Source organism: Xenopus tropicalis, chromosome 1 (assembly GCF_000004195.4).
Source record: "Xenopus tropicalis strain Nigerian chromosome 1, UCB_Xtro_10.0, whole genome shotgun sequence".
NCBI classification, from domain to species: domain Eukaryota; kingdom Metazoa; phylum Chordata; class Amphibia; order Anura; family Pipidae; genus Xenopus; species Xenopus tropicalis.
The window spans coordinates 76,443,708-76,470,330 of NC_030677.2; the positions used below are offsets into that span (position 1 = coordinate 76,443,708).

General features: G+C 36.8%; 1 protein-coding gene across 16 annotated transcripts in view; it reads right to left on the reverse strand.

Moving 5' to 3' along the window:
• pdlim5 (PDZ and LIM domain 5) overlaps nucleotides 1–26,623 on the reverse strand; it is a 130,040-nt gene that overhangs the window by 47,787 nt on the left and 55,630 nt on the right. For 8 of the 16 annotated variants that reach the window (XM_018092971.2, XM_031899670.1, XM_031899672.1 and 5 more), the window contains exons 4-8: nucleotides 12,605–12,647; nucleotides 11,114–11,562; nucleotides 1,397–1,414; nucleotides 737–909; nucleotides 400–436 (exon numbers count right to left, since the gene is read on the reverse strand). In XM_018092971.2, coding sequence (XP_017948460.2) covers nucleotides 400–436; nucleotides 737–909; nucleotides 1,397–1,414; nucleotides 11,114–11,562; nucleotides 12,605–12,647 — 720 coding nt within the window. 16 annotated transcript variants of the gene reach the window in all.

The window sequence follows — 26,623 nt, forward strand, 5'->3', positions numbered from 1 at the left end:
GAGCTCAGGTTGTCCAGGCTGTTAAGAAATCGGCTGAACACTCTTGCCAAGAACAAGCAATACCAATAAACAAAAACGCAACTGTAACAACATGAAACGTCAACTCCAGAAAGCACCCCAACACAGGTCCGGCATCATGCTATTAACTTCATGGCACACTCCAGTATCCCCACTAAATAAAGGGGCTTTAGCCAATCAAAATACAATACATGCTATGAAATCCAGTTTGCCATCATATTTCAAACCCAGAGATCCCAGGCAAGGCAAAGACAGGTAGGAAAAAAAACTTACATTTAAGGACATAATCTGACAACACAGTTCCACAGGATGCTTGCAGAACTAGACAGGAGTCTTGTTGTTATAATGGTTAGTACAAATATATATAGAAATTCAACTTACTTGGTCTTTTGCACATTTTCAGGCTCTGGTTCACTCACTATTTGAGAAACAAAAAATAAAAAAAAAGTGTTTAAACATTTCTAAAGTAAGGAAAAACTAATAGCATAGTGTGAAAGCACTTGGTTTTTATAAACCAGATACACTATTTACATTAACACATTTCATACTGCTTATGATCTCCAGTGACAGCAAGGAAAAAGCTACAACACAACCTAGTAAAAAGAAATCGCACTTTAAAGACATCTGCTGTCAAAGTTTACTGGTCACTCACTGTACAACTACTACATGCGAAGTTTAATTTTACATTGGATTATTATGCATTATTCTGTTCACTCACTGTGTTCAGTGCCAGTCATCTGAGCCAGGATACGGAAGGAACGAGACTGAGTGGTGCCAGTGCGGGGATGCCAATCTTCGGTATTATCAATCAAACGTTTCTTGCTGGCATCACTGTAGGCTGATGTGTGGTAGATATCTGTGTAGGTATCCACAATGTGCTTTCGAGGAGGACTGTAAGATAAGAAGCCAAATGTTGATATCATTGTAATACAATTTGAGAATAACCTGAGGCAAGCACAGGTCTTTAGTAGCATGGTGGCATGAGGATGACCACTCCCTTCTTAAAGTCACTAATAATTATAAACCATTCTACCTACATACTTTTGGACTTCTTTTGGAGGTGTAAAATGAGAATGTAATTTACCCACTAAATTATAAAGAAGTAAAAACTATGCTTTAAATTGAGCTCTTAATAAATTGGGGTTTATGAATAAGCTTTGCAAAGCATACTTATATTTCTTCATACTAATATTTCATAAAACTCCACCCATAAAATATAGCAGCCATACATTATATCAATATAATATATTTTTAGAGATCAATACACAACATATACATGTACTTAAGCAGTGTATTTCTTGTTTTCAACCACAAGATGGCAGTTAAATACTGATTCATAAAAGTTATGGCTAAAGGTGCTCTTGTGAAAGAAAATTACCGCTTGGGAGGAATTTTCCTTTGAAATTGAGAGGAAGAAGAAGAAGAAGCAGGCATAGAAGGAGAAAAACAAAGAAAGGAAATAATGTCAGAGAGAAAATAAATGATAATCAAACAGCAGATAGCGTTATCAGTATGCATTGTAGCCCTTAAATTATTATTTATTTTTTTTAAAACCAGAAATCCAACTTGGAAGATTTGGCATATTTACCAACCATGTGTAACTTTGCCCTAGTGCGCCAAGTCATAGCAGCCAACAAATTTTTGCTTAAATGAACTTAGATACTTAAACTTTGCAAATCACTTATTGGTTGCTAAGGTTTACCAACCAGGTGCAAATGTGTCTAGTGTTGATAAATAAGTCTGTGTTAATAAACACATACATGGGGAATATGCAACCCAAAGCAACAGACTTGATGTGTATTAAGTGGTTGCTATGGGTCATGACCAGGGTAACTTGAAGTACTATTTCTGTGTTTTTTTAACAAGCATTATAACTGGTTGCATTCAGAATGCACAAAAGTTACAACTACAGCTTCCCACTAGATACGCTTTGCTTCATCTGAAACTTGAGGCCTGTAGGTTGGATGTTCCTAAGTATATATGAAATAAAAATATATACATTTTCATTTACAGCAGAATAACTCCCCTATAGTTCAACTCAAACAAGTGAACGTGCCAAGCAACATCCTCATGCATTGTCCTCCATTCAGTAAAAAGCAATGCAAGGTACAGATGACAGAAAGGTACAGATGACAGCAAAGCGAGACATTTTCACAAACAGAAGTGACTGCCATCATACACTTCGTCATGCTACCGTATTACATAAAATAGGACTCCCTGTAAAAACTTCAGCGGAGTGCATGCCATGCTCTTGCTGAAATTACATAGCTTCTGCCCTGTGATCTTGAATATTATTGAAAGGGGAAAAAACATCTGAAATGCTTGCTGCACTTTGGAAGGGGTCTAGTGAATATACACCACTAGGTGGAGCACAAAAACCCTGAAATAATTTCAGTATTGCTATTAGAATTTTGACGCAATGCTATAAACAAATGTATATTCTGTAATTGCAAAATGTTAGTAAAAGGAAAATAGATTGTTCAAGGCTAAGCTTAAATTACAATAGGGAAATATCATTAATGTGAAAAGATACATTATGGTATAGAAGTTTTTTCTGTAATAAGGTGCAGTATTGGGCCATCGTCACAAACAATCTTAGCTTCTTCTGTATCTCTCTCATAATAACATTATTACACAGCCTAGTTTGATGCCTCAGAATAAACAGAGACTCACAGCACTGCTGTGCATGTGTCCATAAAATGCAACACAGTCTTTCCTGAACTTTTGTGTATCATCAACCTTTTGCCAGACCACCACATGCAGATTTGCACTTTCAGATCTTCTTTTAGGTATGGCTATGATATGCAGAATAAGGTTTTTTGAACACAGACTCTTGCCTTAAAACTATAATTTATAACGTTCACACTGAAAATGTAATTTTAAACATTTAGTACTACAGTTTAATCTGCTTGCTAGATTCCTACATTCCCTAGCTACCTGAAGGAAGAAGACTGGAAGATGAATGGAGGATTAAAAAAAGACAGATAAGTAATACAAATCAAGCCTTACACTAGACCTGCTTTCTGGTTCCCTTCCCCCTCTGACCCAAAGAAGAACAGGCAAACGATTTAATATTTGCATTAAATGCAAATTGTCTCTGAATATTAATGTTTCCATCACACTAAAAGCTAATTTGAATATTAACTTCCCCTTAATGCTAAAAGGTAGCTTAAAGAAACTGTTTTTGTTACATTTGGTAGGAAAAGTAAGGCCTTTTAATATTCCACATTTTTTGGCAGAAGGCGTCATAAGTAAATGAGTGGCTGACGGAGGTGTTATAAGTCAGTGCTTTGGGGGGCTTTTATGTAACCGGTATGATCAAATTATCATTCCACATGTGTAAATTTAGGTTGACTTTAAGATTTCCTGGAATTTCTATGAACAGTGAGGTAAAAAAGACACATGTCTATCAAGATCATCCTTTTTGTCTAAATTAAACATGCCTGCTAGTATGGATGACCAATATGACCTCCTGTCTTGAACTTAAAATCCCGGCTTTCTCTAGCTAGCTTTGTGCACCACTGGATGCTGTTCAGAAACAGGGGGTTTTATGTAAATACCAATGATGGCTGTAAGCAAGTACATGCATCATATAAAGCTGTAGACTCAATGGTCTGCTTTAAGCGTGCCATCCCCACACAATGTATAGTCACCACAGTACATTAACAACTGAACAGAATACTAACTTTCCCACTGCTGTCACCTGGAAAGAGAAGAATGTGAAATGTCAAAATAGTGCACTGCTTAAGTAGGTTTTGTACCGAGCCTTAAATGCACCCAGGCTGTGATCCTCACATTTATACGCACAGCAGCAGGTCTCTTGTTAAATATATATATATGTTCTGGCATCAGCAGCAAGCTTTTTCAAGATCCTTCTATTGAAAAATGTCAAACATTTTCAGGAAGAAACGTATGGTTTGGGTTAATAAAAGTGAAGGCTTTTCATGTGGATAAAGAGGAAACAAATCTGCCATGATGAAATGAAACAAATGAAAGGGAGTGTGATGCGCAATCTGTGCCAGATTTTGACCTGAGCCAGGAAAGTTCGATTACAGCTGGCTTTTAGATGCTGCTCTCCAACTGTGATCTTGGATCCAGAATGTCTGAGGTATGTGCTCCATGCATTGGTGGGATCACTCGTTTCATTAGACTTGGCCTCACCTTACCTAATGGATTTGGCATTACAGAAATTTAAACCGTATATTCTAAAATAACTTTAATGACGCCCAAACAAGAATATGATCACTTGTGACTTTATATATTACTCTTAAATCATATTTTTTAGCATGGCATTATTTAATAAAAAAGGAAGTTAATGTGGTATGACAAAAACCAAATAAAATAATGAAACTAAGGTCAGGCCTGACTCATTGGTGTATTTTTACAGCCTTTACAGTGTGTATAGCTTGTCTTAAAATGAACATAGCTTTATTAAGGCCTGTGGGATAATTTGAAAAGGAACACTATAATAAGTATGTGAAGCTGCAAAGGTAAGTCAAATAGTTATTTTGCATGATTCTTTATCTATATAGCCCCAGTAAAGCTTACAATCTAATATCACTATCACACACACACAATGGCCAATTTCAACAAACTCTTAGTATGTTTATAAGTCATAGAGGAGTTCCATGGTCATATGTCCTTATTCAGGTCATAAAACTCAGAGGTGACATAATACACGCCTTTCAGAGAGTCATGTGATAGAAATAACATCACTAAGCATTGATTTTAACTGATGACATCACTACGTTTATAAGAACATAAAGTACAGGATATTCATGGCTCTTTTGTATTACATGGGTATAGTATACCGGTCTTCTTTAACAATGAGAATGATAGTTAGATAGATATAGAATAGATAGATATAGATCTGCCATTCACACATGACATATGCACTGGGACATGGCATAGCCAATAAAACTTCTCAGAAACAATCCGCTCATCCAAAAGGGTTTCAACTTTTGGTTTATAAAAACATGGAACCCTCACATGCAGTTACCCTGCATATCTTTGACCCCATCTCATGTGTTGTATTACAACAAATCATGATTTTGCACATGAAAGGCAGGGACCATCCACACATCTAAAAGGTCCAAAACTACTTTTTGTTAACACAGCAGCCCACTATTCGATCTGGCCAATGAGATTTCAGCATTTCATAGAGTCGAGACTAAAGGCAAAACGTATCTTGGTGCTTTTAATAATGCTTAGCATTAACATGCCATTGATTTATTGCAAACTCTCACCCCTGCCATCTGACCACTGCATCATTCCATACTACTAGAAAACTATTCAGCAATTAATTGTTGCAAAAGTAAACACCCTATACTTATTGGTTTGTATATTAGTGAGCTTGGGTAAACAGTCTTTGCGCCTGTGAACCTCACTGGATCATCTGCCTATACTGAGTACAAAGCCTGCTTACCTATGTGACCAATAACTGCAGCATTTAATAGCACTGGAGAACTTCTCATCAGTGCAAATGCTTTGAATGGCAGAGTACTTTTTGAAATGTATTCCATTATTTTTTTTAAAACATGTATTATCAAATTACCAGGCAATGCTGGGTACGTCAGCTAGTATTTATTTTACATAATATTCCTGGCTTTCATGCATTAAATCATATATTATTCAATGGGGGTTTCATTGTCCAATACATATTGTTCACTGGAAGTATATCCAGAAGAAAACCATTTCACCAAGAATTGGAGTTAGGACTTAACTTCATATTAAAGATAATGGTTTTCTTTCTTTTTTAGAACACTGCACTGCTGTATCTGATCACATGCTGAGTGTTACTTTGATCTGGAAACTGAGCATTGTATGAAACATGTATGCATAACCCTCAGGGCTGAAAGATCTGCTGAACCAATGAGATTCCAAGCAAATAAAAATGACATGGTCATCTCAAAATGAAAGTTACATTACTTAAATAAATTAGTTCTGGTCACACAGATGAATTAAATAATAAAAGGAAAAACCAAAAATGCTAGTTGATCCAAGAACAACGATTTTTGACATGGAACATGTTTTTATAGAAAATATGCCTTTGTAAACTAGATGTACAGCTTTGCATTAGAGGCATCACTCATTTCGTAAACCATCCCTTAACAGAGGCGGGGGACTTCGACACCATCTGTCTGCTACATACAATGCTGTTCTAACATCTGTACCCCGGCAGTTTCAGAACTCTTCACACATCCATTCATGCAACTCTAACAAGTAACACCTGTTTGAAGAGTTGCATGATACTTTGGTAATCCTTTCAAAGTAACTCCACAGCATTCACACCTCTGTGAGTTTCAGATGTCACCTTTCTGAAGAGTTACATAGTGCCATTGTGATTGGATTAGTGGAAGAGTATATATGCTGAGGATTTCCCATACCAGTCAGTTGAACTGAAGAAGCTGCTCGGATGAGTAGTGAAACGTCTTCAATGATTACCAAACAAGTCCAGTTGCTTTAAATTTATTTATACTAGATATACCATGACCTGGATGAATGAAAATCTTCATAGACAAACACCAATACAAGTTCTACAGATTTGTAAAGTATTTTATATTTATAATTTTATATGATGAAATATGTAATAACAAAGGGGAATTTAGCTCTGCACTTCCATTAAATCAAAGGTTTTTACATGGTTTTGATTTTGATATGCCAACATTTATTCAGCCCATTAGCCAGAGAAGAAAGTGTGGATTTCATGCCAAAAATTATACATATAAAATAGGCCAGTTCCGTCTACTGTGTTCTCCAATAGTGGATAACATTGTATGATATATATCCTTTAACTTCCTATGATATATAGCAGGGATGTCCATCTGGTGGCATTTGGGCCAGATGTAGCCCTTCAAAGGGTTTCTTCTCAAGGGCTTTATACACTTCACTGTATGACACTGTGGTTTTAATATAATCTGGCACTTAAACACAATGTATGAAAAATAATTGGCTGACAAAAAGTAATACGTTGGACAACACTGATACACAGGATCTATTGTGCAGCTTGCTTGGGACCTGGGGTTTTACATTAAATAAATTTTCTGGGTGGAAATAAAAATTTGCAAAATTTTGGTAATATTTCAGGGGCAAAACACTAATGGGCTTATTTATCAATTTTAGAGTTTGTGAATTCGAGTTTTTCTAAACCGAATAAACATGCATATTGAATGATCACTTATTTATTAATAAGCACTTATTAGAATTAAAAAAAAATTTAATATCTCAAATTTTTCAATTTTACGAGCTCTAAGAACTTGAAAAATCGAGTTTTGAGAATATGGCTATAGAAACTCACAAGTTTTTAGATGGCAAATTATTACAGGTTTTTTTTGCCCTTAATAAATACCAGACAATCAAGTTTTCAAACCATAACTCGAATTCAAGTTTTTTTAAGTGCAAAAACACTTGAAACGAGAAAAATAAAAATCAAACTTGACTATGATAAATCACCCCTTAAAGCTGGGCATTCATGTACAAATAATATTTTGTACAAAATCTAGTTTGGTCAAATTTTTGGACCATGTGCAGGCTTCGAATTATCGTCCCGATAATTTTCGTACCATGGCGATCGGTCGTTAAGTCGATCGGTCAGGTTATGACATTTCAGTCAGATTTCGATAAAATATGTGCATGTATAGTGTATCAGACAATATCCTTGAGGGACCTACAATGGAAGTCACTTTTGTACAATTGGTGTCTGCCAACTATTTCATGTTCGAAAAATCCTTCGATTTGTATTTTAAGGGCTTTATCCGACATTTTAGTCAGTTAAACATATGACTGATAATCAAACTTTCGTCAGAAGAAGACTAAAATCTGAACGTGTATGGTCACCTTAAGTGTGGAGGTGTTAAATAACATATATGTGCACCAAAAAATACAAAACAGAAGTGCTAATAGTTTAGTAAACCGGCTCTTTAGACTAATTGTCTAATGTAAATATTTACTAAAGTTTCTAAATTGCCACTCCCATTTTTATCTGCTCATCTATTTTGTTAAATATTCCCCGTCTAAAACTCCTTTTCTCTCTCACCATACTCTTCTGATCGCTATCTTTCTCTCCTTAATTATTTCTCTTCTGCTTTCTTCTTCTTCTGTCTGACACTTTTCTATTGCACCCTCACTACTAAGGGAGGGTGTATGCATGGACCAATTGGAGAATGTAATAAGAATAGAACTATATTGTCATTGTAAAAAATATTTTCTGTGCACGAACAATCTTTGCTTGATACAAATGTAATATGATTTTGGAAAGTATTTACAGACCACTTCTGCAAGTGGATGAATGGTTGTGAATTGTGCTATGCATAAAAAAAAGTTTACAAAGTAATAACGGATAAATGAAGAATATTACATTGTAAAATCCTAATTTTTGTTCTTATTTGTGCCAACTTGTTTTACCATTTTCAACTTCTATTACATTTCGTCTTGTCAGCACTAAAACACTGTATAATAAGCTGACCTGCAATTTAATGGTAAATGATCATGCCTGCAGCTCACAGCAAATTCCTTAGGGCCTGGGCACACAGAGCATTTGCTCAGCTTCTCTCAGCCTGCATTTTTTCTTCAGGCTGAAAGAAGCAGATCTGCTCCCTTCTGCCTGAAAGCAGGTACATGGAGAAGGGGTCGGCCCGAAAAATGCATAAGCAGGCGTTTTCAGACCAAATGCTTTGCGTGCCCAAGTCCTAATTCAGTGTATAACATGGGGGAAGCCTAGACCCTATCATCCACATACCTAATCTCTTTGTAGGTAAGTGATTCTCTATACAAGACACTGATTAATGAACTTACTATGGTTGCTGCCTCTTCTGAGACACTTTACCAGCCAACAAGTAACACTAATGTAAAGGAAAGGTGTTTATCCTATACAGTGCAAAGGCACCAGATGCCATGAACTCTATTTAAACCTCGATTTCTCAGTACTTAAGTACTAAAACCAAAAAGAGACCTACAACCCTGCATGGTTTTCCATTTAGAGGCAGCGTTAGCAGTAAATTTAATGCATTATTACATTTAATGCTTTAAAAGACACACAAATAACCCCACAAATAGAATTGCTACCAGGCTGGTAAAAATGCTAATTGATGCCACTGTTACAAATAGGGGAAAAAAGATAAAAAAACAGGGTTACATCATTAGCTATATAACACACAAAAGCCATACATATCCAGTTATTTTTTCTTTATTATATCTTTATAAACAGTGCTTAGTGATGTCATCAGTTAGAATCCGTGCTTAGTGACTCACTGAAACTTGTGTATTATAATAAAGTACCTCCTGTTGAAAAATATGAGGATAGAAGATGACACCTTGGAGTTCCATGACCTGTATAAAAGCAGTTGGCCTTACATTCAACTTTTAAACCTAATAAGCAGATAGTTATCTAGCATCTATCAAATATTTTATAAAATTTGTATTGTAAGGTCTACCCCTTTCCTGACCCACCTTTTACAGAATTGCAGCATGTATTACTAAAGCCAGTGCTAAAAAGTTGAAAAAGGTGGAGGCATGCTGCTACTACTACCTTTCTCTATCTTCCTTTTTTTCCCCTATTTTCTCCTTCTCTTCTGTTCTATAACACTCTCTAATGCCTTCACCTTCTTCATCTGTATAACACTTTTCTCTCCCAGCAATCTGTTCTCTCCTTTTATTTTCTGAATGCTCTTTGGGAAAGTGGGGCAAAAGAAAGCTCCACTATCACAATTAAAAAAGTTCCAGGATTCAAAACTCTTGCATTCCCTCTGAAGGAACAAGGAGAAGGAGGGGCTGTATTACCCTGGAAGCCTAAGGAAGTGTATATTTATATCATATATTTTATAAGTATCTAATTTGAGTTGTTCCATGAACAGTATTTACAGACTGTAATGAGCCCTTTCATCAGAAATTTATGCAAGTAGTGTCGTTATACAGTTTTCTGAACAATGAAGTTGTACTATACACAATTATTTCCACATGTTCCACTACAGTAAAATACCCTCAGTATACTGTATTTACTTCAATCTTCTAGAAACGATATGTGTAAATCTGACATGGGTGGGAGATAAACAGCATAGTAGTTTTCCTTGCCTTAACCAAGGAAAGCAATATGGGACACAGTAGGTGAAGGGCAACTAGATCATTCACATTGGAGCTTTTTATTATTCCCAAGCAGTAACATGCAATATAAGTAGGGATGCACTGAACCAACTATTTTGGGATCCGGCCAAACCCCCGAATCCTTTGTGAAAGGTTCGGGTGAATACCAAACCAAATCCTAATTTGCATATGCAAATTAGGCCACAGTGGGGTTGCATGGTGAATCATTTTCAAATTCCTTGTTTATGTGACAAAAAGTCTTGTAATTTTAAGGATTCGGTTTGGCCAGGCACATGGATTTGTCCATACCAGAATCCTGCTGAAAAAGGCTGATTCGTGGCCGAATCCTGAACCGAATCCTTGATACATTGCATTGCTAAATATAAGATCTTCCCCAGAAAGAGACCATTTGCAATTGAAGGGGAATGTGGTAAATACTCTAACTAATCTGCATGCCATTGTGTACCCAGCCCTCTGTAAAAGGTATATGTGGAGGCACCATTAACCAGAGATAAAATGAATGCATATCAAAGTAATAATCATTGCAGAAAAAAATTGTAATGAATATGAAGAAAAAATATTAATTTGAAGAAGAATGCTGCTGCCCAGGTATTCATAAAAGACAGGAAAAATCAATTGTTTTAACCAAAATTTGATAGGACACAGCCTGAGACATTTAATTATAAGGGCAATGACAGATGGGATGCTTTATTGACCACAGGAAGTCTCCTCTACCGTATGCGGTAAAGAGTCTGAAAAGTCCTGCCCCTCAGCATATCGCTGAATTGGCACATGTAAAGTACTGCGGAAAATGCGTAAGGAGGCATTTTTGTGTGATTAACCAGGATCCTCTGGTCCATAAAGTGCCCCATTTGTCATTGCTCTAAAGGACATGATATCAAGTCAGTCTAAAGTGGCTAGCAGATATGCTCTGCCTTCTGTAGTTACATTTTTCTTTGCAAATCTAAACCAAAACAAAGTCATGCACAGCAGTAAAAATCACGCATAAGCCACCTACCCATTTTGATGTTTGTCACCCTGGTTTTCTTTCTGTCCTCTTCTCACTTCAGCCCCATCTTGGGCAACCTCATTATCATACAGGTTGGCTGTTTGGCTGTAGCTGGCAGGCTGCCGTGGGACATTAACTGCAGGTTTAGTAGCACTCAAAGCTGGCAAATGCCCCTCAATGGTAGTTTTGGAATTAGCATGCAATCCAGGTGCAGAATTGGGAGGTGGGCCAACCTGAGCCAGCAGGGATAAAGCGGATGGTTGTGGAGAAGACTGTATTGAGAGGGATGCAGAGGCTGGGGTAAAGGCAGAAGACGCGGATGGGATCGAAGCAGGCTTGGAAGAAGTTGCAGATCCAAATGGCTTAGGTGCTTTATTGTATGCCACATTGGAGACTTTGGGTGCAACAGGTGTGGGAGATGCTATTGGCACAGGCTTAATAATTTCCTTAGGTGTTTCCTATATAAAAACACACAAAAACTCACACCAAACACATGCAAGCAATCAATGTTTTTTCGCTATATTAATAAATTAAAAGCTTCTTTAAAATAGAGGATATTCAAGTTTCACTGAACTACTAATTTACAGCAGCTGAATTTTTTATAAAAAGCTGCACTATTCATGACCAATACATGTTATATATAAAGACAATGACTAAAAAAATAGTCAATATGTTGCAAAGTATAGCAATATGCAGCGTACATAAAATATTCTGCATTTAGCCAAGACTCAGTGGCATAATTAGATGTTACTGGGTCCCACAGCAAATTCAGTTTGGGGCCCCTAAAGTTCACCTATTCTGCCAAGATATATTGAAATTGCATTATACTTAGGGCCTTACTGGGCCTTCCTGCAACCGCAGGGTCTGTTTCCTCTACAGTTACGCCCCTGCTGCATTAAGATTCTGTGGTTAATTATTACTGCCCGGCAACCACTAACCAAATTCTGTATAGCTGTTGTGCTTAACTCCTTAAAAGCCACGTGTTTCATGGATAATTAACTAAACCATGAAGCAGACTGCATTGCTTTCTGAACAGCATTTCTGGTATGGATTATAGGGTTGAAGAAGCAGTGCTTAACAGGTAAGTACTCTTAAAGGAGCATACTGTTTTTATTTACTGTATTAGTAATTCCACATCATACTATGTGCAAACTACAACTGTAAAGTATGTTAGCAATGGAAATTAAATTCCTATCAGTATTCTGGTTGGAAAAAACATAACAGGAGGTTACACTGTATCTTCAACATTTTGAAGCACTGAGCCACTGTAGAAAAAAAAAAGACCCCTAAATACTTCTATGATTGGCTTGTGTATGTCACTTTGAATTTTAACACATGACAACACAAACCCACTTTCTCAATACATTTCTGGCTGCTGACTAATGTATTGTAAATAAAATAAAAGATTACTGGAAACTTTCAGTGCTAACATATTTACAGTGATAACAGCAATTAGTAACAATTAGAAAAGTGTGCTTCTTAATTGGTTTGGCAACTTACAGTTTGTGGAGGATTTGGATTGGCTTTTGGCGCAGCTGAAGCTCTACAAATGAAAAGAAAACAAGCAAGTCACTCAGCAGTAGTTAACATGCCTTACACATCATCCCCCAAGACAGAATGTATACAACTTCCTCTAATAATAGTAAAACACACTGGATATGTAGTTAAACAGCCAGAGTTCCAATAAATTAAAACCTATTCAGTTAAAATTAACTTTAACTTATAAAGAGCTAACATTCTTTGCAGTTATATACAGTAGGGTTTGTACATAAATATTATTTGCATATCATCTGATGGATCTTTCAAATAACTAGGATTAAAAGGAAATGCTGATATTAATGTAAAATGCAACTGATAAGATAGCAGTAGCTAGTTTAGTACTACTCTAATGATGTGCGTGGTCTAGGTGGCAGATGTTATAACATTTCCTTTATTTTTATAGTGCTAACATATCCTGCATCATGCATCACTCCTATCAGTTACTTTGCCAGTGTAGCCTGCAGTCCCAAATCTCAATTTCTCCCATTCACACTATGGACAATTTAGCCAGGAGCCAGTTAGCTTTCCTGTATGTGTTTCTGGAGTGTGGGAAAAACTAGGGAAGCATCAGATCTGTAATACATTCAGGATTTGGCCCAATCCAAGCCCCACTCCCCCCAAATCAGATTGCTCGGCTGAACTAAATCCAAAGCCTAATTATCACAGAAAGTTGCCAAATTTAATTTTTGCTGAATTATTATTATTTTTACCTTGGAATTCAGTTTTCAGTCTTGTGGTATATTTGGCGTGCAGCCAAATCCTGAAATTTTGGATTTGGTGCATCCTTAGAGGAAACCCACACAAATGTAGTGAGAACATGAAAGCTTGTTGCAGATATGCTGACTGAGAAAAGCAGGTTTGCTTCTTTTGTATAGCATTTATTAATGTTTAAATTTTTTTCCAGAATTCGATTTTTTTCATGCCAAAATGCCAACTCAGCTGCGTGCATCAGACCATCTACTTTCCATGACTACAGAGAAAATAATATGGCTATATTATGTAAGTTGTACAAGTACAACACACTGAAAATATATCAGTAGAGTGCTGGCTTTAATGTCTCTCTAGTGAATAGTCATTTCTCTGCCTGTAACACCTGCTGATATTTCAAATGCTTTAATTATCTTTTTCATTTTCTGTTGAATCTGGGACTTTGCTACGCTGAGCCCAAAAGCAAACTGAAAACCATGTGGTTTTATGACAAAATATAGAGGAGTAATGAAAGGGCCAGCAATGTCAGAATATCAACTGTTTTATTACAAGTAGAAACGTCCAACTATATGTTGTATGATATACTCTTTTGGAGAGTCAATCTTTACTTGCCTTTCAAATCTTTAATATAATTTAAAATCCGACAATATCTTTCATTTTAATTTTTTTGCCTTAATTCCACAAACACCTGAGAAAACATAACTGGGCTCAGAAGCTATTGCCTTAGGGCAGGGATCCCCAACCTTTTATATACGTGAGCCACATTCAAATGGAAAAAGTATTGGGGAGAAATACAAGCATGGAAAAAGTTTCTGGGGGTGCCTATGAGTGCCATAATTCGCTGTTTGATAGCTCTTATGAGGACTGGTAGCCTATAGAAGGCTCTGTTTGGTGTTACACTGGGTTTTATGCAACCTAAACTTGCCCCCAAGCCAGAAATTCAAAAATAAGCACCTACTTTGAGGCAACTGGGAGCAACATCCAAGGGGTTGGGGAGCAACATGTTGCTCACAAAACACTGGTTGGGGATCACTGCCTTAGGGCAATGGTATACAGAGCCAGTTCGGGCAGTTTAAATTCCACATTTTATTGGTAGGCCGCAACCACAACACCAAAGGGCCTGGAGCAGCTCCACCACAGATTCAGCTGACAAATACCTGTTTCAGCACTTGTAAGTTAATACAGCTTGAAAACCCATCTGTATATGTTTAAGGCTACAAAGAGCCGACAGTCACTGACACAATTGCTTGTCAAGTAATATAGATTAATGTCTATGATCGGCCGCTTCGGATTTGGTTGTGGAGTTTTGGGCACCATGTGCTATTGCCCTAAGAGGGGCACCATCTATACTAGTGACTATTCCCTAGGTTCTCTCAATACCAGTAATGTTAGATACCACATATGTAATACAGCAAAGCACCTTTTGGACTATTCATGCTATATCATGCCTCCTGGCAGAAGCACCTTTACTTCAAATGGGGTAATAAAAAGCAATATGGTAAGATATATGAAAAATATATGAAAAAAATATTCTGTAAAATTAAGCCACATAATACTTTAGCAAAGACCTTTTGAATGTAACTACTATTCTAAATGCTTTCTGGTCTAAATCAGTAATAGGAATGTTATACGAAAATTATTATTGTCCTCTTCAATATTATAAAATGTATAACACAAACAGCCTATACTACAGAAAAGATGAAAAACAGACGCACAATGCATATTTAAATCTGGCGAAGTTAGAGCTATCTAGCTGTTTCTAGATGTACAGAATAAGTGAAGAAGACATGGATGTGTGTCACATGTGCCATATTTTAGAACATTTGTGCTGCAAACAATCATTCCTTTATGCCAGTTTGGCATCCTGCAGAATCTAACACGTTAGGACTGTTCTGCAAACAATAGTTTTCTGTCTTGACATTATAGAATATGCAATGTCAGCTGTCTTGATAGCAATGGGTGCTATATAGTTCTGTATCTGTTATTCTACATGACAACCAAGCAAACAGCAGTAGTGTGGCAATATTTCTTCAAGCTCTATAAGACACACAATTCTAAGTATCTTGAAACAGAGATGAAATGCAATTAGTTTAGCCCTGCAACTTTCATTAGTAGAATTGCACAATATTTTCAAAGATCTGGTTACATAATTCTATTGAGAAATGCATGCAACTACATATCAGAAGACTTTTACTTGTGAACTCCTTAGACAGATACCACCATAAAGGTTCATTCATCATTACTATATCAAAGAAGTTGGAAATCTTGTTATCTATGCAGTCTAAAATTAGCCTCATCATCTTGCTGTATACTACTGATTACAATAAGTGGCTCAAAACAGATGCTGGGAGCAGTAGTTCACTGAAGATCCTCACGTTTTGGCTTAAAAATGTATGTATTTTTCTGTGGTAAAAATAAACTTGTAAATATACAGTGTATCAGACTGTTCTTATTAAGTTCATATTTTCAATGCTTCATAAAATTCCAGAGTTTAAGCACTGCCTTATTAGGAAAAAGTGCCCCAATGGTCAAAAATAAAATGCAGCCAGCAAATGTCTGGCGTTTTCTAAATTAGTAACTTGGTTTTTGCTATACGATGTACTAATAAAGGACCTTCCCAGCCTTTCGCCCTAGGTCTAAAATAACAGACGTTTCCACTGAGGGAGTCAACATTGCAAGCATTTTACTAGTTCAAAGTGACAGTTTTATTTTTTCCCACAAGAGAGAAAGACTACATCCTTCTCTAGTTTTTTAAGAGAGAAAAAAGAAAAAAAAAGAAAACAAGAAAGAATACTTTTGCTTGCACATCATCAGAGGTTCCCTGTGAGTTTAAGAAGCTTTTGACATAACATTTAATTATAAAACAGCTTGGGGGTAAATTTAATTACTGTGTTTACCATGCCGTTTATTGTGACCATCAAAGCTTAAATTGTATCATGTAGTCAGTTTCAGAAATGTGCTAAATTGGTTGTTCTCATTCTCTTTATGAGTTTTGAAACAGTGGCCAGGTATGAACACTAAAGTCAAGTACAGGGGAATCTGGGCAGCAGGTGAGCTTTCACATTTCTTATAGGAGTATCCTGCATGCCTGAATCCAAGAGTAGCTTACAATCATAAACATGAAATAATTTAAGCAGATATATAAGGATTTGTTCAAAACAACTCATGCCAATAACATCACTTAAACACTAAACTCTAAGTCACAATTTTGCTTTAATTTGGATGACACTACTTATGTATACTCTATATCAGTGCTGTCAAACTTCTGTGGTACCAGGGGCCAGAATTTTTCTGGCCTATATGGTGGAGAGACGATAATGGAAGCCAGTTTTGACCATTCCCCCCCCCCCCCTTTTTTTTTTAAATAGCACCCACTTCTAACAACCATGTTATCACAAGAGCTTTTAAGACCATACCCATGTAAATGGTGGTAGCGCAGCAAAAACCCAAATGGTTAATGCTCACTGCAGGGACATCACCCTTTATTCATATGTCAAAGAAATGTATCATGTCATATTAAGACACACACTTAAATCCATTTGCCTCCCCTGTAAATAGCACAGCAACCCCCAGCACATAATTACACATCTTAGGGACCATATATACAGATACATCACTGATCTATATAGATTGTATGGTAATGGACCAAAAACTATCAAATCAGAAATTGTAGACAATTTTTTAGGTATAAACAAGAGCAACATATAAAGTTCCTAAACACATTCAGCCAAATGCTGACATGAATCCAAACCCTAATGTGTATATTTATTTAAAAAAAAAAACTGAAATAAAGAAAAAAATATGGGATAAAATGAGACACATATTTATAAAGCTGCATCATTAAAGCAATTGCAGCAAACCCCTTGGCAAATTGTCTTTATGTTGAGATTCTGGTGGCTACTATTTATAAAACTTTGCAGCCCAAATTACATTGGAATTTATGTCAAAATGTTAAATGTATTTGGCAAAGTTCACTAAAATGTATTAGGATAAGGCTGCTCAGGTTCAGTAAACCTGTTCAGTTTAACTAAAGATGCAACTTGCTATTCAAATTTAGTAGGCTTGTGGTGCTTTTACATTACTTTACTCATGGCGGCTTAACAACTGCAGTACTAAGGAATGTATTTATCAAAACACAGCATACCATAGTTCACAATAAGGTTCTCTATTCAATTGTATAGGAGTTTTACAGGCATATTTATTAGAGGTTAAAAATAGATTGCAGTCTTTGATTAATAGTACGACAGTTCCCTACAGTCAAGATGAAACACTAAAGCACAGAGCAGCAACATTTGAAAAAAGGGTAATACTTATTAAAATATACAAAATTTAAATAAGTCATGAACATTAATTCACAAGTGACTTTGGATCACAAAATTGCCAAGGCACCATACCCATATCAAACTATTCATCTCCCAGCCTGGCTGCGTTATCTTGGGAAAAGTATATACAGTCCAGCATTGCTCCTTCAGGTTGATCCTACTCCACTATTGTTTTCATATGGAAAATTGCACAGAAATTAAATATTAGTATAACACAAGACAGGGAAGGTTAATTGGGTATCATCTTTTTGTGTATTAAGAAATAGAATAGTAATATAAAACATTTTAAAAACACTAAAAATGGATTTTAAAAAAAAATCTGACTGCCAGACAAAATTTAGTTTTTATTTTTTCCTACTGAAGTGAACGAACAATCACTACTGAACACAATACAAGTAGCTGACTATAAGGGAACCCAGTAATAAACTGTTTGTTTAGCAAGGACCTGCTCACAATATATTTTAATATTATAAGTGAATCATAATCAGAGAGCTATATGAATGTTGTGCAGGGAGTTGAAGGAATGTTGGAAAAACCAGGAAAAGCAAAAGAGGCCCTCCTGAATGTCCATGGACCCTTGGACCCCAGGAGTCTTTTGATGTTGGCTATTTATGAACAAAAGGAACACTGTATAGCTTATACATCACTAAATACAGATTGCCATAACATGACAGCCTTTAAGATATGGACAGTTCTCTGCTGTTTTTCAGCAAGGATTAAAGATTCAGCATTGCCTACATCTGTTATATGCCTGCTCTGAATATATGTCACATTGCAAATGTAAAAACGTGTTTATTTCCCTGACTGTCAAAGTTTAACATTTGTTTCCAATTAAAGTATGCATTTGCTTTATTTAAAGCAAACCAAAAAAAGTTTGTCCCCCTATTACTAAGCAAGCACATCATTCTGTGTTTGGCCAGTTTCAGGATTTTCACAAAACTGAACAGGTGTTTCATCCATGGGTAGATAAAGAAAGAACTATTAATCATGTTTCCAATCATATAACTAAAATGTATAGTTGCACAGATTAAAATGTTGTCAAAAATATATATCATAAGAAAATAACTGTATTTTTGGTCCTCATATTAAATCAAAAATTGTTTATGAGGAAAATCAGCAACTTTTATATAATGTTTATATGAACCTATTCTAAAGGACCTTTTCAATAGGTCTTTATTTTTATTCTTTCACTGACCCCAGCAGCCAGAGTTGCTCGGAAAGGCTATAATTGCATTACTTTTTGCTCTACAAAGTTTTTATGTTATTGTTTTTAATTTTTGTTACTTAAAGGGCACCTATAAACCCTATATTGTTTCCCCCACCAGAGATGTGGGATAATAGAGCCTGCACTACAGAGCTTTCTCCCTTTGCTTAAGATAGCAGCTGCCATTTTAGGTAGCTTCCTGCCTGCAGCTCTAGCCCTTATAGCTGAGATCACACATTCCTAAGGGAGGGGGGAGGGAGTTCTTAGCATTCTAGTGGGAGGGGGAGCATGAGATGGAAGAGAGGAGAGAACTGAGCAGACTCTGGCCACTTTGGCCACACTGGAACATCATGTTTAAAAGCTTTCTTAGTTTTTACCTTTCCTTTTTTCCTTCTCCTTTAAGGCAATTTCCAATCTGAGGCTTTACTGACCAGATTTAGCCACTTTGTACAATAGGTTCCTTCCAAATATAGACCTATAACCCTACCTCCCCACATACGTATCAACTTCTTTATACATCTTAATATAATTTTCTAATATTATACCAGAAAGACTTGCAGCAAAAATTTTAGTAAAGCTCTGAGAGCATCTTCAGTATGGGGCTGACACTACAAAGAAAATTCTAAAATTGTAACAGAAAGAAGCAATCTGAATTACAGACTGTTACAGGGAGCCTAACTCATTTAATATTTAGTAATGTTTGAAATACAAAGCAACTGAAAAAGAAAAAAAAAAAGATAACTTGCAGTGTACTTAAAAATTATAGGTTTTGTGAACTGAATATGTCCAGGAATGCAGTCGAGTAGGTGGGTATAGACATCTGTGAAAAACAGTTATTTAGAAAACTGGAGATGCTTTCAACGTATGTTGTTTTCAGGTACATTATTATTTGGCAGGCCTTATTATTAACCCTATGGCAGGCCTTAAAGGACAAGTAAACCCCGCACACAAAAATGTAATCAGTGAACAGCCTCTTTGAAATCCTTCAATACCTGTCACATTGGTTGTCCAGAGGTTAATAGTAAGTCTGCAACATCTCCTTAACCACTTAATTTTCCTTCTCCTCCTGTAACCCACTCGGCCCCCTCCCTTAGGAATTTGCTTTGACTTCTGGATTGTGGGCATGCTCAGTTGTTCTTAAACTCAGATTACTAAACACACCCTCCAGTCTAGCAGCCAATGAAGAGAGGGCATTGCTGGTTCCCATAGTTACTCAGCTCTAGCTGTCTGCATCAATTCTTTTCTCCTAAGCTCCTGAGGTCTGCTCAAACAAAGCAGAACTTTAACCAAAGACAGTTCTGCCTGTGTGAGCCTGTATTGTTGATGAAATGTATGCTGAATAAAGGCCGTTGTGTGTGTATGCCGTTTGCAGATTTAAATTTATGTGATTATGTATCAGAGGAAAAATGGCCATAGGGCGAAAGCTGCTATTTGCTTTAGAAAAATGTGATGAAATAAGTCCAAGAGTTAACAATAAAAAAAGTAGAAAACCTTGCTCCATTCACAGATTAAGTAAGTATGTGAATGAGATCAAATGTGATACTCTAACACTAAACAGTGGGGGAAAAAAACTACCCCTCAATTGAACATAACATGCTAATAAATATAATTTCTGAGGTAAAAAAAAAAAAAAAACTATGGCAATATGTTTCACTAAAATTCATAAGAAAAAAACTCCACACCACATTTATAAACAGACCCTTTAAGCATAAAGAAGTCTAAAGTTAATTTGAGAACCAGCAGCACTGCCAATGTGCCGGAACATAGCTAGTGATTAAGTTTTTGTGATTTATTTCTGAAATGATTCTTGTTCTGACTGATTACAAATATCCCTAAAGCAGCAAAAATAGGGAAAGGAAGAGGAAATATTTTTCCTTCAGACGCTTTGGCAGACTCATGCATCTTTTGAAATGAATGCAGCTATTAATGTACCTCAAAGTGAGCAGATCAAGTTCACAATTACGGACAAAAAAGAAAACCATGGTTGGCTAGGTATACATGAGAAAAATGCCATTGTGCAGACACAATACATAAACCCGTTTGTTTAGTTTCCTCTTCCCTTACTACTTACAGATAGGTTCAGGGGCACATAAGTATATAAACCAGAAGTACGATTACATCACATGCACACACAAGGCTGGGTAACATTGCTCTGGTGCTGCCTGGCTACAGTCAGAATAAGCAGTTGTTCGTTAAAATAAGTCCCAGTTGTTTGTGCAGCAGCATTATAACTTTCATTACAGTCTTAATGACAGCCTAAAATAGCATTATAGGCTACTGCTGGTCTTCTTATATTTATTCTTTGCTAGATTTTGTAACAATACTGTACACGATAAAACATTTGATAAAAAATATATCAAAAGTGATGTAAAAGGGATAGAAAACTTTCATACTGTGGGAATGGCCATAATGGTTGCTCTTATGAGAAACAATAAAATTAAATTGCGTCCTCCAGTGGCAAAATTTGTCATATTCATGATGAGTACTTTGCTTTAAAAGAAACAATTTTTTCGGACATGAGTACATAGCAACCAATAAGATATTTGCATTTAGAAAGATGACCTGTAAATAGTTGTTTATGATTGGTTTTAAGCTCTACGGGGCAGGGACCTCCATCCTCTTGTGTTTTTGACTCTTACTTAACTTATTGCAACTGTCTCTTGTTTTTATTTATATTTATTGTTATACAGGTATGGGACCTGTTATCCAGAATGCTCGGGACCTGCGGTTTTCCGGATAAGGGATCTTTCCGTAATTTGGATCTCCACAATTTAAGTCTGCTAAAATCATTTATATACTGAATAAACCCAATAGGCTTTGTTTGCCTCCAATAAGAATTAATTATCTTAGTTGGGATCAAGTACAAGGTACTGTTATATTATTACAGAGAAAAAGGAAACCAATTTTAAAAATTAGAATTATTTGCTTATAATGGAGTCTATGGGAGATGCCCTTTCCGTAATTCGGAACTTTCTGGATAATGGGTTTCCGGATAAGGGATCCCATACCTGTACTTTGTATTTATCTATTATTATCTTTAAACCCCTGTTTGTATTAATATATTCTACTGTACAGTGCTGCATACATAAATAAAGATATACATACATACATACATACATACATACACTGGTTAGTTTACGTGACTAGGAAAAGATTTGTAAGCCAGAGTCAATTCTATAACAAGACTAGATAACCCAGCAGCCCTGCAGGAAACACACAGGGGTCAGTACCAGAACAGGTCCCCTGCAAACCAGGTTACTACCTTTGGTGCTAAACAACTTCACATAAATTTATAACAAATTACATTTATTTAAATAAATTTAGGTAAAGTGGCCTATTCAGGAGCAGTGCACAAGGAACCCATATCAAACTGATAATTTCAAATACCTGTTACTGTGCTGCTCTTGTATCATACTCTTATTTTGCCTGCATATTACATTACAATGGCTTGATTCTCTTACTGTAAAGGTCATCACGTAATATCATTCCAAAGCAACCAGATCATAAGATACATCTGTAACGTAATAGTTTCAGGCATTATACCAGTATGAAATGTATTTTCCATCAGGCTCTTTTAAAGTGACAGAAATGTTTAATAGGCCCTCAGACAAGCATTTCCCTATGCAGCTAATGAATAACAGTTACTATGCCAAAAATTAACCCTTATTCTACTTTATTTATATAGCACTTTATAAATTAGAGTCACTCCACTGGGGCAGGGACTAAGATTTCAATCACATTCATACTCACTATAATCAATTTTATTCAGAGCCATGTAACCTGCCTTTTTGTTTTGGGATGTCTGCTCTTTCTTGGCAAATTTAACTAATTCACTGTTAGGGTTAGTTGTTGTACACCATTCAACTAAATACTTCTTGCTGTTTTTGTTTACCGAGATTTATTTTTTACAGATCAAGCTTGTGCCCTCAAGTAATTCCTCATAGACTATATCTGTATTGGACAAATGTTGAATTCCATGGTTAAGTGTTAATCCATTCTGCAATTATAGTTTTTGTAAAGGAATACGGTCATGGGACACATCGGTTAATAGTGCTTCTCCGCAGAATCCTACATTGAAATACATTTTTTAAATGCGCATTTAATTTAATTTTGAAATTTTGAAATTTTACATGGGGCTAGACATGTTCTTCAATTGCCATGGTGTCACAGTCATGTGACTTTAGATCTGCTAAACTTTACTCACGTAACTGCTGTGCTGCAAGTTGGAGTGATATTACCCACCTCCCTTCTGCCTCCGAGCAGCAGAACAATGGGAAGGTAGCAAGACAGCAGCTACCTGACATCTGCATTGCTAAAAGTGGTAGATATCAGAATAGCACTCAATAGTAAAAAATCCATGTCCGGCTTGGGACTCCTCCAGTTACATGAGAGTAGGAGAAAAAATAGGTTATCTGGAAGCAGTTCCACTGTGTAGTGCTGGCTTCTTCCGAAAGCTCAGAATCAGGATGGGCCAAGGCCAAGCCAACCAGGCGCCCTAGGTAACCTTCATAGTGCCCCTCCCACCGTTGCACCCAGGCAGGTGCCTCTTCTAGTTCTGGCCTGCCTACACGCCAATATTACAGCTAAAATGAAATACCTTTGTTGGTGTAAGAATAACATTTTAAATAGTAGGGCAAATTATTTGCTATGTAAACATTGTCATTGAGAAATAAAAAGAGCACCATAAAAATCAGACAGAATCAAGACAGAACTCCCTTAATTGCATTGTTATAAAGGCTCAAGGCAGAGCAGCAGATGATCCTCCATTGCATCACAGCTAAGGTCACCAAAAAGTCCTTACAATGGCCTATATACAATCTATGTAGAATGCACTGGTAGTGTATCCAGTCTGATGCTGATATATGCTTATTTCCGGGCTCGTGGAAGACAATACCCATTGCCAAGTCATAGGCTAGATTCCATACTTAATTTTACAGCTTGCTTGGTCAAAAAAAAAAAAAAAAAACTTTGGTTGGTGATCATAATTTACCTGCCTGCCAGAGCTCCAGATAGCACTTAATGTAAAGTGCTGTGTTGAGCACACATGGAAGAAGGAAGATGGACCTCTATCAAAATCCTGGAGCCACAAACATTCTGGCAGTTTGCCACTAAGGTCCACCTGTCACCACTCCATGCATTTCCCAGTACCACACTTTTTTTTCTCATCGGGAGAATGACAGGCGTTTAGTCCACTTCTGTTTCCACTTGATAACAGAAGTAGACAAAATGCCCTAAGGCTTCCTGCACACAGGGTGTATTATCCATCTGGCAAAAATACTGCTGAGGAGCTAGACATTAGTTTTAGAGGTATATTTATCATGCTGCATAAAAAGTGGAGTAAAACATTACCAGTGATGTTGCTCATAGCAGCCAATCGGATGCTTTACTTTGGTTTTCAAACTGTTCAAATCTAAATGCGGATTCGTTGCCCTGGACAACATCACCGGTAATGTTTCACTCCACATTTTTTACAGCATGATAAGCATACCTCTTAATGTAAATTTTGTCTCACCAGATTTTGTCCTGAAACTACTCAAATACACATTTTGACGGACGACAGGCAATTCTCATTAAAACCAGTAACATTGAAAAATGGAATACAGATAAAATATTTTTTTAAAAGATTTTGAAGCATATGTCACAGCCACAGTATACCACTAAAGCCTTTAAAGATGATCACAAATGCATGCATGTGTTATTCTGGCCAGATAGGATGATTGAAAGCCGAATCCACCATTCACCAACTGTCTACACAGACTTAAACACAGCTTAAAATAACCTACAAAGGGCATTGGTGCCAACTGTTACATACCTGCTAACAAGTCTTTAAATATAAAATTAGTTTTGACCCCTATTAACTTTAAAAACTGTTCACCTTTTCATTTATAGTGTTAAGGTTAGGAAGACATGTTGGCAAGGGAACTCTGGCATTTGTAGTGCAAAAAACACAGAATATTCCCTTATATTCTGTGTTTTTTGCACTACATGGAAATGTAATATAAGCTTCCTCATACTGACATTAAAAACGTTTAAATGCTAATCCCTAAGAAATTCTGTACCACTTCTAACAGAATCTAGTTAAGGTGCCCATACACGTGAAGATCCGCTCGCTTGGCGAGGTCGCCAAGCGAGCGGATCTTCTCCAGATATCCCCCACCTACAGTGGAGGAAATAATTATTTGACCCGTCACTGATTTTGTAAGTTTGTCCAATGACAAAGAAATGAAAAGTCTCAGAACAGTATCATTTCAATGGTAGGTTTATTTTAACAGTGGCAGATAGCACATCAAAAGGAAAATCGAAAAAATAACTTTAAATAAAAGATAGCAACTGATTTGCATTTCATTGAGTGAAATAAGTTTTTGAACCCTCTAACAAAAAAAGACTTAATACTTAGTGGAAAAACCCTTGTTTGCGAGCACAGAGGTCAAACGTTTCTTGTAATTCATGACCAAGTTTGCGCACATTTTAGGAGGAATGTTGGTCCACTCCTCTTTGCAGATCATCTCTAAATCCCTAAGATTTCGAGGCTGTCTCTGTGCAACTCTGAGCTTGAGCTCCCTCCATAGGTTTTCTATTGGATTAAGGTCCGGAGACTGACTAGGCCACTCCATGACCTTAATGTGCTTCTTCTTGAGCCACTCCTTTGTTGCCTTTGCTGTATGTTTTGGGTCATTGTCGTGCTGGAACACCCATCCACGACCCATTTTCAGTTTCCTGGCAGAGGGAAGGAGGTTGTCGTTCAGGATTTCACTATACATGGCTCCGTCCATTTTCCCGTTAATGCGAATAAGTTGTCCTGTGCCCTTAGCAGAAAAACACCCCCAAAGCAAAATGTTTCCACCCCCATGCTTGACGGTGGGGACGGTGTTTTGGGGGTCATAGGCAGAATTTTTCTTCCTCCAAACACAGCGAGTTGAGTTAATGCCAAAGAGCTCTATTTTGGTCTCATCAGACCACAGCACCTTCTCCCAGTCACTCACAGAATCATTCAGGTGTTCATTGGCAAACTTCAGACGGGCCTGCACATGTGCCTTCTTGAGCAGGGGGACCTTGCGAGCCCTGCAGGATTTTAATCCATTGCGGTGTAATGTGTTTCCAATGGTTTTCTTGGTGACTGTGGTCCCTGCTAATTTGAGGTCATTAACTAACTCCTCCCGTGTAGTTCTAGGATGCTTTTTCACCTTTCTCAGAATCATTGACACCCCACGAGGTGAGATCTTGCGTGGAGCCCCAGAGCGAGGTCGATTGATGGTCATTTTGTGCTCCTTCCATTTTCGAACAATCGCACCAACAGTTGTCACCTTCTCTCCCAGCTTCTTGCTAATGGTTTTGTAGCCCATTCCAGCCTTGTGCAGGTCTACAATTTTGTCTCTGACATCCTTGGACAGCTCTTTGGTCTTTCCCATGTTGGAGAGTTTGGAGTCTGCTTGATTGATTGATTCTGTGGACAGGTGTCTTTTATACAGGTGACTAGTTAAGACAGGAGTCCTTAATGAGGTTGACTAATTGAGTAGAAGTGTCTAACCACTCTGTGGGAGCCAGAACTCTTAATGGTTGGTAGGGGTTCAAAAACTTATTTCACTCAATGAAATGCAAATCAGTTGCTATCTTTTATTTAAATTTATTTTTTCGATTTTCCTTTTGATGTGCTATCTGCCACTGTTAAAATAAACCTACCATTGAAATGATACTGTTCTGAGACTTTTCATTTCTTTGTCATTGGACAAACTTACAAAATCAGTG